The sequence below is a fragment of the Suillus clintonianus genome, assembly GCF_016758775.1.
Source record: "Suillus clintonianus strain FC179 chromosome Unknown DEU56scaffold_26, whole genome shotgun sequence".
In the NCBI taxonomy this organism is placed as follows: domain Eukaryota; kingdom Fungi; phylum Basidiomycota; class Agaricomycetes; order Boletales; family Suillaceae; genus Suillus; species Suillus clintonianus.
This window is the reverse complement of record NW_024539250.1, coordinates 343093-364953: the sequence shown is the minus strand read 5'-3', so window position 1 is coordinate 364953 and position 21861 is coordinate 343093. Positions and strand designations below refer to the sequence as shown.

Sequence of the window (21861 nt, the reverse complement as noted above, 5' to 3'; positions counted from 1 at the left end):
GGCATGGAAGCTGAAGGAGATTGTGAGAACGGCGGGGAGGCATATGCGCTACAGGCGGGGCTGTTGGAATCAATGATTGAAGAGGATTCCGAAGGCCGACACATTCAACCGTAATCACCAGCACCAATGTGCCCAATGTGCCCAAAATTAGGTTTGATGTGCAAACTTAGGCCAGACTTGAGCATCTGAAACAGACCCTAGACCAAATTTAACTGGAAAAGTCATGGTGAAAATTGATGTACTAGCGGGGTGGGAAACTTTCCTCTCGGCGAAATGTCTCGGCTAACATTGATGTTGCTGCGTCGAAATGGCATGGGCGAACTTTGACATCCAGGAAAAGTGTTGGAACAATTTGATGCGTGTACTGGAAAGGTTTTGGAAAAATTGATGCAGTCCCCAACGTCAATAGCAGCTGCAGAAGGGTCGCACTAAACTAATAGGTAGTAGCACCGGGGCATGACTGTAGGTAGGGTCGATGTATTTATTCAGAGTCAGCTTAGACTACATTATCAAGAAATGTGACAAAACTCACCTTGTTGTCAACCACCATCGCCCTCGAATTTCTTCAGCCTTCCAACCCATCCATCAATACCATGTCTCAGCCTGCCAGCGCAGTTCCGAAACGCATGACAACTCGAGCTAAAAATGCTACTCAGCATCCAGGACATATTCTGACTGGGGGTGAAGGCCGCGCAAAGAGACGTACCAAAGCTCAAAAGTCCGCTGACGACCAGCTTGAAAAAGAAGCAAAGGAGGCAAGTGAAACAGCTGTGCAAGAAAAGCATAAGCGCGTTGCCACATTTCAGAAACAGATGGAGACCGACCAAGCTGCAATGCGTGCTGATGCACCCAAGCCAAGTCGTCCTTGTCCACGCCCAGTAAAGAAGGGCGTGAAAGCCTCAGACACCTCCAACATGACTACGGCGGGTGGTCAGGAAGGTGCAGGCATTGTCGCCGATAAGGATGTTGGTGCCGATAAGGCTGTTGGTGCCAAAGTCAAGGGCGGCAAAGCTAAAGGTAAAATGACAGCTGGTGCTGACATCGGGAATCCTGGGAGTGAACAGGAGTTGGAGGCGCAAGTGCCAGGGACACGCAAAACGAAGGGGAGGAAAGTAATCCCAGTGAAGACGCCAGTGAGAAATGCGATTGAAGCAGCAGGCCTTATCGATGAATCAACAGAGGCACGTGATCATGATAACCAAGTGTCTGATGTGTAAGGCGTTTATTTCTTACCTTAACCATGAGGCTCTATCTGACTGAAACAACTCTTTTTTTTTCAATCTCATGGTCCGTGATATTGATGCTGATAGCTCTATACCGGCTCCTAAAAAATTCCAACTTGCTGGGCATATCCTGGACTGGTGATCGAACATTCCCGCTGGCGGTTCAAAGCCGTCCTCCAAGGCCAGACATTCTGCAGCGTCTTCCATCCAGGAGTCCGCTATCTCTAGTTCTGCTCCCTCCTCTAAGCTCACCAGGGGAACCACTATCAGTAGCAGCAGTGCCCCGCTCACGTCAATCAGTAGCAATTTTGATGCTGGGGCTGACAAATTGACAGGTCTTGCTATTTCTACCCTGTTTGATGACGATGATTTAGACGAATCAATGGAGCGCTCTCAAGCTCTTTGTCGAATGTCAAAATTGAGGGCTACTCAGGTGACTTCATCTATATCTTATTTCTAATGTTTTAATTGTATTTGCAGGGCGTCAAGATTTCTCCCAATGTCCCTGGCACTGCAGTGCCCACAAACTTAGCCCCCCACAATGCCCATCTGGCACCCAAGCAGCTCGCCGCGATCGAACCTGACGTCGTCTATGATGATACCTTCACGACCCCGAACAATGATTTTGAAATGGACGCTGAGGCACCTGCACAGGCTCCCCTACCTGCCCTGGTTTTTTATAAATCCGACTCGGATTCAGAATCTGATCTCGAACCACCCCCTTCTGCACAGGTTCCCAAAGGGTATTATGACGTTGACCCCCGGCCTCTCGCCCAAGCCCACACATCCCACCCTACCATTCCAGCAACACGTGTAAAGCGGAAATTCGCAGATGTCGAGGATGCGGATATCGAGGACGCGGATATTGAGGACGACCTGCTCGAGGACGACCTGATGATTGAGGACGACCTTATGATCAGCGAGGACGACCCTATGATCGAGGACGACTCCTCATCTGAAATTGAGATCGTTGATCACCACAAGAAGACCGTAGTCAAGACCGAACCCAAACCTGTGTCCTTGCAGGTAACGTCTGGGGTAGTATGCTTTCGTTGTGTTAATATGACATCTTACTGACTACGAAATCCATAGACTGGTGTCGGTGTCAATCACAAAGCCCCCGTCACAAAGAGGCCAAAGCCCTCCGGTAAAAACACTCAGAGCGTTTCCCGTATCGCAACCGCCGAAACACCTGATCCCGCGAACCCTGACGAGGTTATAGTGGAGATCCTCCCCCGCTCTCATTACAGGATCACAAACCTTCCTGGAGGTCATCGGGCAACAACTAGGTGGAGTAGCGTGTTTATACCTACTCTCATCCTCACCATCGGAGATCGGGACGAGGTCTGGTCTATTCCTGAGATGACCCTCCGCGATATTCTGCAGGACATTTGGAACGTGGTTTACGGGGATATCACACATACAGTCACTACAACCGGACCTGTCATTGCCATAGTAAGTACTTTTTGATGCTACTTGTATCTAATCATTTTTGCATTTTTCTTAGGCTCTCCAACGGCTGTCCGACTGGCGCCATAACATCAGTCATTCCGCTGTCTCGGTACTTGCGAGTTTTATGTTGTCGCAGGATGATGTCGAGACCGATCGAGACCGCGAAGACTTCGCAAATAGCTTACTCTTCAAGTTTGGATTCCTGTATGGTCACATTACAGAGGATGGAAAATTCCAAAAACCTTTTCAGTCCGATCTCATTCTCGAGGTCCTCGTGCAGCACGGTCATAGTACTTCGGGCGCTATCAACAGGCATAGGAGTCCAACAGATATAACACATGCGAGGGGCGCTATTGGTCTTATCACTGCGGCGGCGTGTATTTCCACCCTCGCTTCATAGTACCGCTAACTTATTTGTCACGTTTTAGTTGGAACGTGCCCTCAAAATTATCGGGCATCACCCCACACTCGGCGTCAACAGTAAAGGGAAGGCTGTTAAGGTCCCCCACACTCTCAACAAAGCCACGGGCAAGGATAGCGGTTCTCGGAGTGCCTTTTCGGTCACCAACTTCGGTTCAGCAACCAGGAACTATATGAAGTCTATCAACCGCCTCGAAGAGTCAATCGTCCAAGAACTCTGGGGACGCGCGAAGGCACTCGCTGCCATGAGGGGGCGTAATGCGCCGGTCGTTCTGGACAACGACTCCGATGACGAGCGTGCACTCATCTTCTGGTGGGTATCGTTCTTTTTCTTTTTGAGCTTCTAGTCGCAACTAACGATTTTTGGTACTACTATTTGTAGATTACTCCTTCAATTTGTCAACGTTTTACTGCTGCTTCCAGCCCGGGGTCTCGTGTACTACCAGTAGTCATGCTATTCACTTTTTCGTACATTTAAATATCTCCTACCAGTACTTTCGTGTAGCTTTCCCTCCCTTTTCTCTCAATTAATCTAGTACTTTTGTTTGAAATGCAGTCATTTTTCGCTTACTAAGTGTGAAATAAGTCCTCAAAAATGTACAAACAAAGTAGAAAATAAGTGAATGTACTGCATTGGTGCAAAAAAAAGGTGCAAAATAAGTGCGCAAAAGTGAAACAATAAGGACTGAAAAGGTCCCGCCGAGAGGAGGCATCTACTTATTCCACTTATAATTGCCTTGTGGCAAGCTAATAATAAGTTGGTGTCACCATTCTTATGAGTCACTTGTCCGCTCCTTTTTGGGAAACTACCCGGCAGCAAGTTACGAAAAAGGGAAGCTAAGTAATGTGTGAATTCACTGATGAGGCTATCATGCTTCATAGGGATGCGCTGGCTTTACATCCAGTCAGTCACCCACATTGGTCCTCGTCATTCAATAACCTTGCGAATGCGCTCTCTACCCGCTTCGAGCGCCGAGGCAATGACCAAGACTTGGATGAGGCGATCATGCTTCATAGGGACGCGCTGGTTTTACGTCCAGTCAGTCACACAAACCGGTCCTCATCATTAAATAACCTTGCAAGTGTGCTCTCTGCCCGCTTCGAGCGCCGAGGCAATGACCAAGACTTGGATGAGGCTATCATAATTCACAGGGATGCACTGGCTTTATGTCCAATCGGTCATGCAGATCGCTCCATGTCATTAAATAACCTTGCAAAAGTGCTCCTTAGCTGCTTCGAGCACCGAGGCAATGACCAAGACTTGGACGACACTATCATACTTCACAGGGACGCGCTAGCTTTACGTCCAGTCGGTCACGCAAATCGGTCCAAGGCATTCAATGACCTTGCGATTGCCCTCTTTACTCGCTTCCAGCACCAAGGCAATGACCAAGACTTGGATGAGTCTAACATACTTCACAGGCAAGCGCTGGCTTTACATCCAGTTGGTCACCCAAATCGGTCCGGATCATTAAATAACCTTTCGAATGTACTCTCCACCTGCTTCAAGCACCGAGGCAATGACCAAGATCTGGATGAAGCTGTCATGCTTCAGAGGGAGACGCTGGCTTTACATCCAGCCGTTCACCTAAATCGCTTCATATCATTAAGTAACCTTGCGAATCAACTCTCCACCCGCTTCCAGCACCGAGGCAATGAGCAAGACTTGGATGATGCTATCGCGCTTCACAGGGATGCGCTGGCTTTACATCCAGTTGGTCATCCAGATCGGTTCATGTCATTACACAACCTTGCATCTACGCTCTTTATCCGCTTCGAGCACCGAGGCAATGACCAAGACTTGGATGAGGCTAGCATGCTTCACAGGGACACCGTGGCTTTACATCCAGTCGGCCACCCAGATCAGTCCACGTCATTAAATAGCCTTGCGAATGTGCTCTCTACCCGCTTCCAGCAGCGAGGCAATGACCAAGACTTGGATGACGCTATCATGCTTCACAGGGATGCGCTGGCTTCACGTCCAGTTGGTCATCCAGATCTGTCCACGTCATTACATAACCTTGCAACTACGCTCTTTTTCCGCTTCGAGCACCGAGGCAATGACCAAGACTTGGATGAGGCTATCATGCTTCAAAGGGAAACACTGGTTTTATATCCAGTCGGTCATGCACATCGGCACAATTCATTACATAACCTTGCAAATGCGCTCTCTATCCGCTTCCAGCACCGAAGCAATGACCAAGACTTGGATGAGGCTATCATGCTTCAGAGGGACGCGCTGGATCTGTGCCCATGCGGTCACCGATATCGGTCCGCGTCATCCAATAGCCTTGCAAATATTCTCGCTACCCGTTTCAAGCACCGAGGCAAGGACCAAGACCTGGATGAGGCTATCATGCTTAACAGGGACGCCCTGGCTTTACGTTCAGTCGGTCACAAACACAGGCCCGGCTCATTACAGAACCTTGCGAGTGTGCTCATTGACCGCTTTGAGCACCGAGGCAATTACCACGACTTAGATGAGGCTATCATGCTTGACAGGGATGCGCTGGCTTTATATCCAATCGGTCACCCAGAGAGGTCCGCGTCATTAAATAATCTTGCGACTGTGCTCGCTACACGCTTCGAGCACCGACGCAATGGAGAAGACCTCCGCGAGTCACGAGAGAATCTCCGCTGTGCATTGACTCTGTTGACGCAACATGATCCTCGTCAATTGACGGTCCATCACTCATTAGCTACCGTCTATCTGTTGTTTCATCAATCGGGACTTGACAGGACTGCCGAAGATACTGACACTTTGAATGCTGCCATGCATCATCGTCGGGCAGCAGCAGATGTTGTCTCCGGAGGTTTGCAGCCTCGCCTGCGAGCAAGTCTACGCTGGGTTCACGATGCCGATCAATATTCACATGATACTCAACTGGAGGCTTATGCAACTTCCATGCAGCTTCTCGACGCTTACATGTCCGCGACAGCTTCAGTATCGTCTCGTCACAATTCCATGAAAGACTTTCCACGAACGCTTGCCGTGGATGCTGCATCATGTGCTCTTCTTAGCGGTGATGTGTGTCGCGCTGTCGAGTTGTTGGAACAAGGCAGGACTATCATTTGGACCCAGATGACACGACTCCGCACGCCTCTTGATGGCCTCCGAGATCGCGGCGATCACGCAGTGGCCCTGATGAAGAAGTTCAGAGATCTCAGCTCCCTCCTTGATACACCTCCTACGAATCATCAAGAAGAGACCCCAAGAGTCAATGTAGAAGCTGAAGCAAACCGGTACCGACGTCTAGTGGAGGATTGGAATAGAACTGTAGAAGAGATTCGGAATATCGAGGGCTTCTCTCGCTTTCTACTTCCCCCCTTGTTCTCCGATCTCCAAGATGCAGCTCGTGATGGGCCTATTGTCGTGCTCGTCGCAAGCAAGTCATCTTGTGATGCCATTATAATCCCGCACAACCAACCTCCGATAAGCATTAAACTCCGTATCAATTTGGAGAAACTACAAAATTTGGTGCACAGATTTCAATCGGCAAGTCAACCACAGGCCGCTCCCAACCCCCCTGACGCTGCTCCCGCACCCACTTCCGAAGCTGCCCCCACGCCCGCTCCCAAAAGTATCCACTCAGCCCTGATGAAAGCTTTGAGGGAGTTATGGAATGACATCGTCCACCCGGTGGTCGAACATCTGAGCGGATTTGCACCATCACGTTCCCGGATATGGTGGTGCCCGACGGGTGCCTTCAATTTCTTGCCGTTGCACGCTGCTGGCGAGTACAGGGCACACGGACAGTCCCTTTCGCAGCTGTATATCTCTTCATACACGCCATCGCTTACCGCCCTGATCAGGACTCGCAGAAGTCATGACAGATCCCTGTCAGTGCCCTTTGCTGCCATCGGCCAGGATCACCCAGCTGGCCATCCATTCACTTTGGAGTGTGTGGAGCCTGAGCTAGAATTGGTGTGGAGTCTTTTGCCCGTCCTCCGACTGTTTCCTTCACCAAGATAACGAGCGTTGAGGCAACGAAATCGAGAGCGTTGGATGCATTGCGAGACAATACTTGTCTTCATTTTTCGTGTCACGGCACACAGGACTATACAGAACCCTTCAATTCGGCATTTCTCATGCGCGACCAACCCCTTTCACTCCTTGATATCGCACAAACGGATCTGTCTCGACATGAATTTGCCTTTCTTTCTGCATGTGAAACCGCAGTCGGTGATGCCAATACACCTGACGAAGTCATACACCTGGCGGCTAGCCTTCAATTTGCTGGGGTACAGAGTGTAGTTGGGACATTATGGGAGGTCAATGATAGTACGGTGCAGCGCTTAGTCGAGGCATTCTACAAGAACTTGTGTGGGGATGGCAAGATGAATTCCAAGCGGGCTGCCCGTGCGCTGCACCGAGCGATCCAGTCGTTGGCTAGTGACAAGGACATGCCATTGGAGCAGCGCATAGTGTTCATGCATATTAGCATATGATCAATTTTGTGCGTCCTCTGATCCTGTTGATTAAAGCGTTTTTGAGACAATCTGACGACATCGCGTGTAGCATCCAGCCATGTCTATGGACCGTAGCCTGTTGCCAGCAAGATACTTTGTTCGTTATTTCAGATTTTCAGACGACTGAATAAGTACCTCCCAATCCCGATTTGTACACATGCATAATTGCAACTTGTATTCTCCAGCCTCAGAATCAAACGTGATCACTTCTAATATGCACTAGTGATTTGTGCGTAAGGATGAACAAGTTACATCATTGGTTCATGTAGGTACCACTTAGGGTACGAGCGAGCCACATCATCGAGATCTCGAGACAGTACGGCGTAATCACGGAGATTTCTGCATGTGTGCGGTTGGAGATATATCAGCCAGCAAATCATCAGTCGTATAACGAAGAAGCCGACTGATTTACATGGCAGTAGGGCCTGGCATTCTTGAACGCACTCCCAGCTAATTAAATATGCGGCACAAAAATGCAAGACAGACCACAGACGAATGATGTCGAACGTTCGCTCTCACTCTAAATGTATTTTGTGTAAAGCAGAAAATCAAATTGAGACGTTGCGAAGCTTCGAGCCAATGCGTAAATCATGATACAGAGGATAATGGTGTCGTAAAATGTGCGCACTGTGCGTCAAAAGAAGAAAAAAAAAAAAGATCTATACATTGTACGGTCAGCTGCCTTCCTGCAATATTGGTCCACCAAAAGAAAATAAATGATCTATACATCATACAAGTATTGTCCGATGATGTGTGAATCCCCAATGTATAGGTACAGTGTGCATAGGCTCTGCTTAGAGGAAGAGGGTGAAGCAGCCTGCCACGGAGGCGAGAAGAGTAAGGGATACGGCGATGTTCTTGTGAGAAGAAATAGATCCAGAGCTTGTGCTACCGCTCGTCGTACTTCCACTCGAGCTTGCGCAGGTACTAGTAGGTAGGGGTGTCAAGCCAGTCACCTGCACTGGGTTCGGGTCGGAAGGTCCGGTTGAAGAGCTCAAGCCACTGGCAAGCTGGGCAAAGCCAACGGCAGCAGGACTAGCACGGAAAACGGAGTACACATTCTTCAGGAACGTGTCGCCGACAATCCAAGCAGGAGTGCTGCCAATGCCAATATCGAAGATCCCGCCAGCACACATCTGAGAAGTGGTATTCGCGTTGCCGATCATTGTGTCGTTGAGTGTCCCGAGGTTCATGTCCAGGGGACTGATCGCCCAGTTGGTACCGCCGAAGGAGATGTGAACTGTGACATTAGTGTCGCAGGCTAGAAATGAGTGAGTCTTCTGCTTATCCTGCAGTGCGGACAGATACTAACGGAATGCATATAAGCCTTGCCAATCTCCAGCAAGCTCTGTGGATCCAGGGACTTGAGCCCAAATACTTGCAGCAATGGGTGTGGGTGCCCCGATGAGGGTAGTGCCCGTGTCGATGGCAGCAAGACCACTAGGTGGGTCAACGGTAATGGTCTTGCCCTGTACAGTGACCGCTGCAAATTTATCATTCAGTATACTGATGACACGACAGAATGACGGTGCTAACAGCTGACAGAGAGTAACCAATATGATGGCGGACCGGTCAGGTTCATGTACTCGATGGAGCCCTGGTACAAACTCGAATTTGTTCCTCCGAGAGTGAGCATACCGCCCGGGGCAGCACTAATCTGATTTGGTTGGTTGACATAACGTTCAAGGTAGAAAGAGAACAAGGGTTCTGAGAGATCATTGGCGTTATACAGGGCTTCCCAGAAAGGGGTGGTCTGGAGACCAGAAATAGAGGCAAACCCGAGACCCATGATGCCTGAGAGTCCATCGTCGATCAAGCCAGAAGTAATGTTAGTAACAGCGACTATGATCAAAACAAGGTTAGGTCTGAATCAAATTAAGTCGCCAAGACAGACATACGTAGTTCCTGAGACATTTCGAAGGACCCGAAGGTGACTCTATCTTGGGCGATAATACCTTGCGCCGATCCTGAACCATAATCAAGCTCCAAGAGGGAGGAGGTAGCCTTGTATGTCGACGATTTTGAGGGGTTAAAGTTGGGAACATCTGATCCGCAAGAGGTACATGAGGTTGTTGCAACCCAAAGATCAGAAGAGCCAGTATCGAGCACAAGATTAAAGTTCTGTGGTCTTCAAAGAACAAATGTTTACGAATTTTGCTATGTTTCGAACTTGAACTTACGGAGTTCCAATGCTCACAACGCCTGAGTAACTGGAATCGTTTTCCTAACACAATTATGGTCAATTGCGTGAACTACATGAAGGCTTGAGCTGCGAACCTCGTCCGTGATGGGAATTGCAGCAGTGCTTGCTCGCTTCGAATTTGTGCTCCTCACGTTCGAATTCGTTGCTTCATAACCATACTTCTTCCGCAATGCTTCCACAGCTTTTGGTAAGTTCGCAACTCGGTTGGAATGACTTCGTCGCACAATTGGGGCATGAACAACGCGTACATCCGGTTGGTGAGCAGCAAGAGTGAATGGGAGGAGTGCGATCACTACAAGTGGTAGAGAAACCATCAGTAAACAAGCGGAGAGCAAGACAGAGAGGAAGTGATAAAAGAGAGATGATAACGATCTGTGGCGTCAAAAGGAAAAAGAAACTTGCACAGTACCTCGGTCCCGCCCAAACCTAAGGTCATGCACCCATGCTGGTTAGCGTTGCCGTCAAAGCGAGTAACGTTCGAATAACTTAATCTGAAGGTCTTCTCTTCTACCTTGTCTCGTTCAGGAAAGGCCGGTCTACTAATACGCTCGTTAGATGCTGTCTGAGTTCGAAACCTAACCCGACTCGCAGGATCTGGTCTTCCCGTCCCATACGAAGCTGTCCGCTGTTTTTCTACTGTGTCCCGGAGCCCCAGTCTGTCGCAGGCACATGCAAACCATCTGTCGAATGACCTCCCCACGTTAGCGTGCCCCAAAAAATGTGAGTCAAAAGTACACAACTTGTTGTGCAGTGTCAAGCTGCGTCGCTCCACTCTGCTGCAAATCACACAAGACGACCTGAATGTAGCATGCCTAGCAAAAGTCGGACGAGTCCGACTGCCACAAAACAGATAGATAGTCCACGGCCCAATCATTGTGTCTGGAAAATCGTCTGCGACGAAGGAATTGAAATGCCTAGCCGTCTCGCGGGGTTGCCCAAATGCAGCTGAGGGCATGTTGAAAGGATGACGGGCAACGACTTCCACGCTAGCGAGAAAGGGATCGTGGTCTCTTGCGCTGCCACTGGTGGAAAATGTCATCAGTAACTGTGTCAGAAATATTAATCAATGAAACAGTTACAACGTTTATCTTGAGAATTGACTGTCCCGCATAGCCACCGACCATTCCCTAGCAGGATATGGAGGGAGGCCAGGACGCACCCCATGGATGATGGTTAGTCTATCAGTGCATATTAAGAGCAACGTGGAGCTTTCCCAACCAACGACATCGAAGACAAGCTTTTCGAATCTCCTGGTGCGAAGTTCAGAAACTTCAAATAGCGAGAGATCAAAGTTCTGCATTTCAAATAAATATAATTACAAAAATTTGTCTGTCCCAAAACTACAAGCTCGACGAAAGAAAGCCGCCGACCTCAACTCTGCAGAGACGCATCTGACCCAACCACCTGTTGGTCTGCTCGACTTCATAACGAAGCCTCGCAGCAAGCGGACTGGACCAACTTCATATTCCACGAACGTAACAGGCCCCCACTGTGAAAATACAAACGAGGGCCTTGACTGGTCTGTGGGATTACTTCGAAACTCGAGGTTGCTGGATGTCCTTCGCTCTGGGTGACTATGATTTAACATCGCGCGCTGAAATTGGTGAAGAGTAAAGGCAGGCAGCTTGAAGCTACGACTGGGAGAGGGTATGCAGCGCTAAATTGACTTCAGCCAACATTTCTTATGAGGCTGTACTGGTATGTAAGGAAAAAAAAAGAACGATGGAATTTGAGTGACTGAGAAGCTGTATAGTTGCTGATTAAGCTATCTCACGCCATCCCCAATTTGAAATTGCTATATCGATCACCAAAGTCCTGTGGTTCAAGGCGACCTTATCAGAATCTGCCACATTGTGGTCGAGCACCCGCCGCCCAGCTGAAACCCCCCTTACATGGCCAACGGAAATGAACCATTTCAATATTTTCGAAACAGTTTTACCGGTGTTTGGGCGTCCAGGTGGCATATCAATCACGTCGCACTGCAACTTGGCCCCATGATCGCCGTGTGGTCAACTGAGTACGCACTTCTAACGTTATACCCAAGGAGCTCTACGTCACCATCCTGATCGCCGCTGTGCGTAGCGCGAAAGCTATATACTACAAGTACCTGTTACACAAGAGGTAGACCATCACGTTTATAGATCCTGCCACCTTTCATGACAAACTGTATGCTTTCCGCGGACACCGCGCCTTCGAAATCTGCCGCAAAGTTTCCCGGTGTTGCAATCAAGTCAGCGATAAACCCTCTCCTCACAGCCCCAAAAGGGACTTCATTATCGCCAACTATCCTTGGGTCCTCCTTGAGATCGCCGACCTGGGCGAGTCGGGTCTTTCCTGCCTCGCCTTCCCACATCCTTGATCGTACACACTCCCAGCCGCCCAAAGTTGCCCATTTAAGCACTTTCTTCCAATCGGCACCCAGACGGACCATGAGCGAGAGCTCCAACGCATTGGCTCCGTGCGTGAAAACCCCAGTATCGCCTCCGCATGCAATATTGTCCAAGTTCAGTCTCAAGGCTGCCTTGAAAGAATTGACGGCGTGATCCCAGATCTCTCCTTTCCCCTGGCTCATGGTGTAATACGCCGCGAGGGTAGGTACATATTTGGTTTCGTGGCCTTTATATTCTTCAAACATCTCGACCGCGGTTATGGCAGGGGTGCCCATCTCGTATCCGTGCTCGATGGAGTCCACTTTGAGATTGATCAGAGGTATAATGGTTGACCTATTCGTCGCATGAGCGGCGACCTTGACCCCATATGCATGGGCAGTGTAGATCATCGCCTGCACCTCATCAAGTTCGAATGTGCGCATGGACGCAGCCCCAACCCTACGCGATACTTCAGAAGCCCGCGATCGAATGGGGTAGTCTAGGACAGCGTCAACGGAGATGACCGAGAGATCTCATCCAAACCAGGATTCATTTACCTGCATAGATCTGTATAATGTTGCAATCATAACGGAAACGAACAGGTATATATGAGCGCCTTGCCGCAGTTATGATGACAGAACGTGTAGATCACCTTGATCCAATCAGCCCCCGCGCCAATCTGCCTCCGGACGGCCTTTATGCATTCTTGCGATCCATCTGCCACATCAACGCCGGTGACACCATCGATGCCTTCTTTGTTTAGATAGAGAGAACTCTTTGGACCTGTCCAGGTCCCTCGCATGAGTGATAAGTGCGACAGGGGAAGCACATGTTTGAAAATCAATAAACCGGCGGACACACGAACCGTACGTTCCAGTGGGCGCAATTGCTCGTGTGGCACAAAAATACCTCGGGCCGGGTATGAGGGCCCCAGGGCTCGATAAACACTTGCGTAGCGCAATATCAGCGTCCCCTGCACCCTCGGTACCTAGATCCCTAGGAACAGGATGCTACCGTTGAACGGAGAACTACGCGAGAACGGCTGATGGACGCACCGCACAGCCGTAAAGCCTGCCATCAAGGTACGTTTGGCGTGCACTGTGGCTCTGATGGTGCGCTCGACGATGCTCTCTTTGGTAACTTGGTCCTCCCATGAGGTCTCCGCGTACGGATGCAAGAAGACTGACAGCAAGTGGCAGCCTGAGATGAGCCTCTGTCCCGGAAATGAAAGTGGTGCGCTCACAGTGAACGTGAGTGTCGACGAAGCCTGGTAAAACAGTCAAATGCCGTAGGTCTATTACTTCACCATCAAAGGACGCGAAATCACTGCCGGGTTCTGAGAATGGTGAAACATCGAGAATCATTCCAGAGTCGTTGCATATCGTTATGGCTTGATTTTCAAGAAGTTCGAGCGTGTACGGGTCAAATAATTTCCCAGCGAGAACTTTCTTGGTCGCCGCAGCACGTTGGGCTTGGGCATCTGCCGTGGGGATCCTTGCCGTGAGCTGCATTTAGCTGAATAGAGTTTAGCTGGCGTTCGTATGGTGTTCTGCGGTCGACTGGGGACGAGGGACTGAGGATAAGAACCCCTGAGAAATGACTTGATGGAGTAAATGGGCGGAGATTGACCTACATATGGCGGCCGGGCACAAGGATGCATTACCGCGGCGCTGCCGCGACTGCCGCCGGTCATCTATCTTATCATTACCTTCTCCTGTCAAAGTTTCTACATGAAAGTTCGGGCTTCGCTGCCCTCGCATGGTTGCCCCGCGTCCACCCTGGTTCTCGTTATGGTCGGAAGTTCCCGACGGAGACCTTCGTTGCCTTTTGTTTTTCGAGGGTTACGCAATGAACATATGTTATCATGGACATTCTGCGCATGTCGTGGCGCACACACTTACAGCACTAGAGCCCCGTTACAGTCGGCTCGCGTCGTTGAGAATACAATGGAATAATATCAGAGTTTGTGACAGATGTTTGAGAGCTGCCTCACGTACCCACGTACCAGACTCTCAATTTTCTTCCGGATGTCCGACAAGGTATCTTGGAAAATCCCCATCCCCACAATACCCACCCGACCTCCAGAAACGGAACGACAGAGGAGCCCCAGTTCTATTCGGTATATATCACACAAAGTAATATTTTTAGGTCAACTCGGCGTCGCATCGGCCGCGGGGGTCTTGTTAAACGCGGGGAACGACTGGTGCCCTCAAGAATATCAAATCGGATATACTTCAACGAAGGGGCTCAAGCTTATTCCAGAGAGAAACCCCAAGTGATATGGCGCACCGGGATGACACAAAGAGAACACCACAATATTTTTAGCAAACGTCGAAGTCGCCTCAAAATGTTCCGAAGCTTATTGTGAGAACCATTGGCCGCGGATGTTTTCAACAATTGTGAACGCGGTGCGGGGATCAATGTGTACAGGCCCCGCGACAACCTTGTGCCATCGCGAATATTCGATTCGGATCGGTTGTGAATCAACGAAGTCGAAGTGCTCTCTGCTTTGTGGCGTTCTGTGCGTTCGAGAATTTGAAGTGCGAGAATTACAGCTCAGTGCTCAGGGCGATTCGTTCTGATATGTCTTGGATAACGAAGAGAGAGCCTCGCCGCTGATAACTCGAGTGAGTCGGTCTCCTTCCTCGGGCTTTCATTAATACACACCTTTCGTAGTAATCGCAGGAAGTACAGGAACAATATCCGCGTTGATTATGAGCAGAAGACGCACGAGTAGAACTTCGGGACCGTGTAAAAGGCACGGCGTGACTGACACACGTCAACGATTTAATCGCTCTTCTGCCGCCTACGCACAAAGTTCAGCTTCCCCAAACTTTCACTCGTCATGGACGTACGTACCTTTCGCAGGAAGATGCATCGATATGATCATGAGAAGAGAATGCACGAGTAGAAGAGGACGTACGAGTATACTGGAAGCCCAAGAGGACACACAGAAGATAGAAACGGCAAAGACTTTAGCTTATCCGAGTCAGTCTCCACAACATCTTCTGCGCATCGCAGCGTCAACGCACAAATATTATTGCACGTACAAGCGTTCGTACCGTATCCGTGACCGCGGGAGGACCATCGTGTACGACTTGGCTTCGCGATTCCCAGCGATCCTGGGGCACTTGACAGATACGTCACGCCGCGGCGCTTGCACCTTGCCCAAGATCAGCAAACCATAAATGACACAAGGGAGTACGGCCCGATCAGCACATCGCCCGTCACATCACTTCGAACATATATATATACGCATATATATGTATGCATCAACGACGAGTTCCAACAACTTGAACCCACGTACCTTCGCAACTGGTGCTAATCATGATCCATGCACACGAGCAAGTTAAGTTCCACGCAAACCACTGCAAACACCGCGAAATCTCCTCCGAGTCCTTCCCGAATCGAGCTCCGAGCTCCGACTCATAAAACTTTTCTTTCCTTCGAGTCTTCGAAAGTTAAAGCCTGAGAAACTCCCAACCTTTGTAAACCCAGCGAACGAGTACATCAATTGATAAGATGTGATTAAGATATGATGCCCATGATTCTATACCGAGTTCCAAGCGACTGCTTGTGGTTTAGATTCTTTGGACTTGACGCGGTGTTCTCATGGGGATTTTCCAGCGTCTTGACAAAGGAACGCTACGTCGATTAATGCCTCTGTATAGCTTAGTGCATAACTCAGCGCTCAGCAGGGAAAGACGATGATCATGATGGTACTCGGATCACATCGATATTAAACGCAAGCTCGCACAAGGCGAACAAGACATAATTTGACTTGTAAAGTAAAGACGGAATGACCTCAGCCGAGTTCGGACTCCGAGTCAGGTTTAAACCTTCGAATTCTCGATGAAGGCCCGAGTCGTGGGGAATTGTGGGATTTTCCCCAGGCCAGCTAGCCAGCTAGGGAGAAGGAAGGAAGCCTTGAGCTTCGACGGGCGTTGGTGTGGTCATGAGGCGTTATGTATGCTTCAGGAACGTTCGCCATGTTGATATCGATATCGATCGTCGGATGACAGCTGGAATAGCGCATGGAAACGCAGTGCTGAGATGACAGCTGGGATAGTGCACAGAAGCGGAGTGCTGAGATGACAGCTGGAATAAAGATGTTACTTGCTATTGCGCCATACTTGCGATTTCGCAGTACGCGTGTGCCAGTGCCCTAGTACTTGATAGATAAGACACATGTCATAGGTCGGCAGACCAAAATGTTTTAAAAACCCACAAGCTTAGCGCTTAGCTTTTGACTAAAAGCACACAACCCTACTAGTAGCTAGCATGACACAGCTGTGACAAACTTGACATATACAAAACGTTGACACAAAGCCGTGAACGTCGTTGACATGGACACGCATTATAACAGACAAAACCAAAGATATTGATTGGAGGAGAGTACTAAATGAACAAAGGTGTAAAGTACAATTAACAAGGGTACCAGTACAAGAACGATGATGCGCGTGATAGCAAACGTCAGAGTCAAAGTCAGAGTCATGCAATGTAAAACAAAGCCTATGAGTGAAGTGAGCGAACAACGTAGTGAGGTGAGCGAACAGCGTGTAGTGAGGTGAGTGAACAGCGTGTATGAGACGAGCCATCGAGCAACGTGATAAAACCATGAAAAGCGAACAACGCGTACGTATACTATGAGGATGGGTGAGGCAAACAAAAACAACATGTGAGAAATCTCGTGGTATGTATGATATCGATATGTGCATGTGCCGAAACCAAAAAACCAAACTAAAAAAACCAAAACCAATCAGCAAAAAAAAAAAAAAAAAAGACGAAAAAGAACAAACAACACAAATGACGAAACGTTAACAAGGTACGTATGCATGGGTATGGTATGTATGTAATTGCGGTGGGAGGAAACGCAAGATTGATTTACAGACGCGGAATGATGTACATGCGCCAAACGATGCCAAATGACGAATTGGCGATAGAACGCCGTGCGCCGACGATTGGCGATAGATATGTAGAACGCCGTGTCAATGCGCCAGCGATGGGCGATAGAACGCAATGCGCCAAATACGATTGGCGATATAAACGCTATGCGCCATCCGTCCATTGGCGAGAGGCGATAGAACGCGGGAAGAACAAAGAAGGATATCAGGGAATCAAAATAAAGTTAGGTTAGGTCGCAAGGAGCATCGCAAGGCCTGGCATGGCGTGGCGTGGCCTCATGAGCGGCTTTTTCTTTCTTGGGGTTATGGATTAGCATCGGCGGGGGTGCGGGTGATAGGTGGCCCGTCTTCGGCGGGAGCGGCAAGGTCTGGTCTTCTTCGGATAGTGTGGCAGATTCTTCTTCTTCGGATAGTGCGGCAGAAGTCCTTCTTCGGCCAGCGCGGCAGAGACTGGGTGTTCCTTCGGCGATGTGACCCCCTAATGCATGACCCCCTCGTCCCTCCGAGTCATGGCAAAGGAACTCTCAAGGGTCGGGATGCCGGGGTTCGCGCCCCCCAATGCGCGCCATGTCCCCACGAAATTCTGCCCGCCCACAATATATCCGCTAAACACCCACACACCCAGACCTTGGGCTGCAGGGTGCGGGTGCGCAGGGATACGCACGAGAGCGACGAGTCCGTCCCATTCACGGACGCGCCCGTAGAATTTGTAGTGGTTCCATGCTTGGCCATGCTTGAAGTCGGTCTGACAATGATGAGGATTAAGACTGAACAACGGGAAAGAACGGATGAGCTTACCTCCCCAACAAGCGCAATATCAAGCACCCCATTACACCTCCTCTGAACTGAATACTCCTCGTCGCTATCATCATCCGAAACGAGATCAGCATCTTCGTCCATAGCGTCGTCGTCTTTTTGTTGGAAGACGGTGTCGATGACAGAGTCGTACTGCGCTGAAGCGTCTTCCAGGAACTCCTGATCTCGATCCCCGTCCTCATCACTAAGAAGCTCGATATCAACATCCACATCAACACCCTCGTCCGCCTGAGACCGGTCCGCCAAATACTGATCATCATGCTCCCTGTAGACGATATCGCACGTCCCGCGGAACTGACATCCACGACATGTAGCTTCGTCATGGGAGTTTGAGAGTCCGGGGCGGTAGGCTTCGTAGACATGTACGCGGCCGTGATGTTGGAATGTGAGTTTGCCTTCGTGCTGCCAATAGATCAGTCGTGAGAAGGGATGATCATTCGGAGTGGAGACTTACCATATCTTCGTGTACTTGAACACCGGCGGGTATCCAAGCGTTTGAGATCCCATCGTCGAAGCCGTCGTTGGCGCCGCCGGTTGGTACGGGGTCTTGGGGATCAATACAATGATATTCGCGGAGACGCATGAAGAGAGGGGCGGCGTTGAGGAAGAGTTGTTGTTCGGTAAAGTCTTCGGGCATTTGAACGTGTTGGAGGATTGTGTTGAATGCGTTGTCTGTTGGTACCTGTTTTTTGTGAGATAGGATGAGAGAAGAGAGGATGGGCACGAACTAGGATGCGGCCTTGCCAGAGACCTGTTGCGGAGCCGTAAGTGTAGTGTGTATTCATGAGAGATGATTTTTCCATGGGATATATACAGTCAGTGAGACGGTACCAGTCGTCGTCGAGTTGTGAGCTGGGAGTTGGTGTTGTGTCGATGTGGTCGTCCCAGGTGGTAGCAGGAACGTGCTTGACGACATTGTGTTGGTTGAGCTCGTGAACGTCTTCTTGGGTGGGACCGATTTGTTCACCAAATCCGAGTTGGATAGCGTGTTGACGATTGAGAGGGAGGTGGATAGGAACGCCGATGGGGGTGACTTGACGACGTGAGAAGAAGATGAGCTTTGCGGCAGTGGATGCGAGTGGGATGCCTATCTCGAGGTCTGTGCGATCGTAAAAGTGAGTGGAACGGGCACTGCCGGAGCGGTAAAGTGGGAAAGCGCCGTGAGCTGGGAGGATAGATTGACGGAGGTGGCCGTCTGAGTTGCTCGTGAGAGGCATGGTGAAGTGGTTGTGGGGAGCATGAGCGGATGGGTACTAGGAGGGGTTGTCATGATTGTGGAGGATGTTTGATGATGGAATGTTGCTTACGCGAAATGGGACGATGACAAAAGGGAGTACAAGTCTGATAATCTCGTTGCGGCGAGCGGTAGTTTCTGCCTTGAGGCGTTCTGGGGGTGTGTTGGAGTGTGGTGTTGTTTATGAAGAGAGGACATACCTTCTGTACTCGTAAACCAAAGTAACCACAATGCAAGACAATTGATGGGAGATTCGTTTGGCCATCCACTTGTAGAGACGTTGTCCTCGTAAAGACGATTGCGGACGAACTCGTCTACGAAATCTGGTAGACCTGCTGCTTCGAGGTGATGGCGGTTCTTTCCATCGTTTTCCGACATGAGGGCAAAGCAGGCCCAAAAAGCGTCGAGGACGGCATGGTCGTATATGTCACCACGTCTAATGCATTTCAAAGCGGAGGAATACCAGACTAGCTGGTGAGCGAGATGACGGGAATGGTGTGTACGAGTTCCTAGTCGTCGAGCGGATGCTGCAGAGTCGAATCTATGATGGAATACACGGGAATATAGATGACTGTTTTTAGGAAAAGCGAGGATATGATTTATTTGTTTGCAAGTCTGGAGGAGGGGTACGATGGGGGAAGTTGAAATGAGTTCTAAGACGATATTCTCGAATATTTCAGCTGGAAGATTGCAGAGGGTAGAGGATTGAATTCGCATGATTGATTAGGGAATGTGGATGGAGGGAGAGGTCTTTAGTTATATGTGTGAGGTATCTCCGTTGATAACCAGGGTATAAAATCGGGGAATTTCTAATGATAGATCTCAACGCCAGCTAGATCATTTCGTCATATGGGCGTCTGTCCCCTTTCAGCCTCCCCGTCTGCATCCCGCGACTACCGCCCTCGGCATCATCCTCTGTCAGTTACGTCTATACACCTCTACAATTGTACATATCGAACCTTTTTGCCACTACCAGAGTCATCCCACCGGTCTCAAGGCTTCCAAACTTACGCAACTAAGATACGATCTACTCCCCTATACCCTATGGTACAATATCATGGAGCATACAATTCTTTTCGATGGCCCTCGTCTTCGTGCCTCGCCAATTATCTCCGTTAAACCGTCAACTAACCCGACAATCCGGCCCCGGCTCAATTTAAAGGCCGCAATCCACGGCGATCACGATCGGTGGCTCCCTCGGACCCTCCAGGTTCACAGCCCTTTCCATTCCCCATTTCGGCTTCCATATCGGCTCCTCTTCCCGTACACAATACATACTCTACTCCTTCCCGCTCACTCACTTAGGTACCCGCTATTCTATTGCTACAAATTCAATTCTCCTCCAACTTCACTTCTTCTAATCACCTCTTTCATTTCCGCCCTAACTCACACAGAACACTCTTTTACGCCATCCCCGCCTCTTTCTTATTCCCAAACGCCAATCTAGCCAATCCAGCAACGATCACTCATCATCTATAAACACCCTACATACAAAAAAGGCATCTCCGTCATCATCCACGTGACCATTACGGACGGCTCATTGGAGCTTATCGCCGGCGGCCCGTACAAACTCTTCTTCTGCAATCCTAGCCTCCTTTTGGTCATCTCCTCATGCCGCCATTCTGGAATTTACCTCTGACGCAACGCATCGCATTTGCCCTGGTGCAGACGTACATTCAATTCAATCGACCCTACAAAGAAAAAATAATTTATCCCCTTGCCTGACGTCGACAATTCAATTTTAATATTACAACTTTGTAGCCCCTGGCAGCCATAGTCTAGATGCTTGCGTGCGTGCGTACGTGCGTCCTCCTTTCAAACACGATCATTCGCTCGCGTGCCCTTCCATATCGCCTACTCAGTATTCCCGGCCACCATCGATCGATGGTTCTATGGAGCATCCATCCAATATCTGTCTGTGGGGCGAAATCTACAGATGGAGAACATTACGACTTACCGTTCGGATCTTGCTGGCTCGAGCGCTCAAGTTCACCCATCCATGCCGTTTTTTTTTCGATCACTGTACGTTGGCTCGACTTACCTTTTGCTCCACAAGATCTGCCATGGAACGTGTAGGTCGAGGCTCGCAGTTCGCAGCTCGCTCAGCACTCTACTCCACTCCAGCACTCAACACTCCACTCCAGCACTCTTCTCCACTCCACTCCAGCACTCACCACAAGCGCTGACGACCACCCTACAAAGTACACGTTCAACTCCGCTATTCTTGTGGCGGTTCCTTTTGGATTCATTGGCTCTGGGTTCGAAATCAGCGTTAGAGTTAAGTTAAGTTAAGTTTGGATCAGGCGCCAGCTGAGCTGAACAGCCCCAGGCCCTCTTCACGGGACGACGGTGCCTTCAGTTTCCGGGACGACGGTGCCATCAGTGCTCCCGGGACGGTGATGCCCTCAGTGCTCCCGGCACAGTCACAGTGGTGTTGTCACATCTGGTGGTACCTTCAGTTCGGGACGAGACGGTCACGGTGGTATTGTCACTAAAGCCTTGTGCATCTGACTTTGACGCGCATGCTTGACGGGCCGGGGTGGAACTCCGTACACCTCGCAGGCTTGGCCAAGCCATTACTAGTTCTCTACCTTGGTTCTAGGCTTTCCGAATGGATGGGCGGGTGAGTAGTGAGAGGGTCGATTGAGTTTTGGGGTTGCTTTTCCCAGGGACAAGAGAACGCATGCGCTTTTATCGCTTCTGTCAAGTTCCCTCGTCCTACTTGTCTCGCGGAACCGGTTTTCGAGTATCAAGATGAGCAACTTTGAAG

The 21861-nt window shown here is 49.7% G+C and overlaps 4 protein-coding genes across 4 annotated transcripts; 1 reads left to right on the top strand and 3 right to left on the bottom strand.

Moving 5' to 3' along the window:
• Positions 1–593: 593 nt before the first annotated feature.
• On the top strand, positions 594–7544 carry DEU56DRAFT_911578 (CHAT domain-containing protein; the record flags this gene model as incomplete). The annotated part of the gene is made up of 8 exons (XM_041357304.1): positions 594–1213; positions 1527–1656; positions 1704–2264; positions 2316–2678; positions 2731–2949; positions 3104–3408; positions 3978–7020; positions 7065–7544. The coding sequence occupies 8 exons, from the start codon at positions 594–596 to the stop codon at positions 7542–7544; spliced, it is 5721 nt and encodes a 1906-aa protein (XP_041209735.1).
• Positions 7545–8340: 796 nt separating this feature from the next.
• Positions 8341–10193, bottom strand: DEU56DRAFT_283379 (aspartic peptidase domain-containing protein). The gene is made up of 6 exons (XM_041345470.1): positions 9843–10193; positions 9746–9789; positions 9464–9693; positions 9102–9407; positions 8878–9048; positions 8341–8826 (listed from the first exon to the last, which is right to left on the bottom strand). The coding sequence occupies exons 1-6, from the start codon at positions 10080–10082 to the stop codon at positions 8360–8362; spliced, it is 1458 nt and encodes a 485-aa protein (XP_041209734.1). The 5' UTR covers positions 10083–10193; the 3' UTR covers positions 8341–8359.
• A 1629-nt stretch (positions 10194–11822) lies between these two features.
• DEU56DRAFT_283261 (uncharacterized protein) lies at positions 11823–13870 on the bottom strand. Its single transcript, XM_041345469.1, has 7 exons — positions 13771–13870; positions 13381–13710; positions 13193–13319; positions 13003–13133; positions 12790–12920; positions 12695–12704; positions 11823–12636 (listed from the first exon to the last, which is right to left on the bottom strand). The coding sequence occupies exons 2-7, from the start codon at positions 13646–13648 to the stop codon at positions 11879–11881; spliced, it is 1425 nt and encodes a 474-aa protein (XP_041209733.1). The 5' UTR covers positions 13649–13710; positions 13771–13870; the 3' UTR covers positions 11823–11878.
• A 3526-nt stretch (positions 13871–17396) lies between these two features.
• On the bottom strand, positions 17397–20203 carry DEU56DRAFT_283244 (uncharacterized protein). The gene is made up of 6 exons (XM_041345468.1): positions 19292–20203; positions 19165–19244; positions 18586–19110; positions 18312–18539; positions 17840–18259; positions 17397–17786 (listed from the first exon to the last, which is right to left on the bottom strand). Exons 1-6 carry the CDS (start codon positions 19806–19808, stop codon positions 17520–17522), a joined length of 2037 nt encoding a protein of 678 aa, XP_041209732.1. The 5' UTR covers positions 19809–20203; the 3' UTR covers positions 17397–17519.
• Between the last annotated feature and the right edge of the window lie 1658 nt (positions 20204–21861).

Coding starts and splice junctions, on each gene's coding strand:
- DEU56DRAFT_283379 (XM_041345470.1), bottom strand. CDS start 10,082: ATGGTTTCTCTACCACTTGTAGTGATCGCACTCCTCCCATTCACTCTT. Junction 9,694..9,745: donor GTTGTGAGCATTGGAACTCC/GTAAGTTCAAGT, acceptor TGTTCTTTGAAG/ACCACAGAACTTTAATCTTG. Junction 9,408..9,463: donor CGAAATGTCTCAGGAACTAC/GTATGTCTGTCT, acceptor TTTTGATCATAG/TCGCTGTTACTAACATTACT.
- DEU56DRAFT_283261 (XM_041345469.1), bottom strand. CDS start 13,648: ATGCAGCTCACGGCAAGGATCCCCACGGCAGATGCCCAAGCCCAACGT. Junction 13,320..13,380: donor CGTCGACACTCACGTTCACT/GTGAGCGCACCA, acceptor ACTTGCTGTCAG/TCTTCTTGCATCCGTACGCG. Junction 12,921..13,002: donor TGCGCCCACTGGAACGTACG/GTTCGTGTGTCC, acceptor GGACCTGGACAG/GTCCAAAGAGTTCTCTCTAT.
- DEU56DRAFT_283244 (XM_041345468.1), bottom strand. CDS start 19,808: ATGCGAATTCAATCCTCTACCCTCTGCAATCTTCCAGCTGAAATATTC. Junction 19,245..19,291: donor TTGGTTTACGAGTACAGAAG/GTATGTCCTCTC, acceptor ACACACCCCCAG/AACGCCTCAAGGCAGAAACT. Junction 17,787..17,839: donor ATATTGCGCTTGTTGGGGAG/GTAAGCTCATCC, acceptor CATCATTGTCAG/ACCGACTTCAAGCATGGCCA.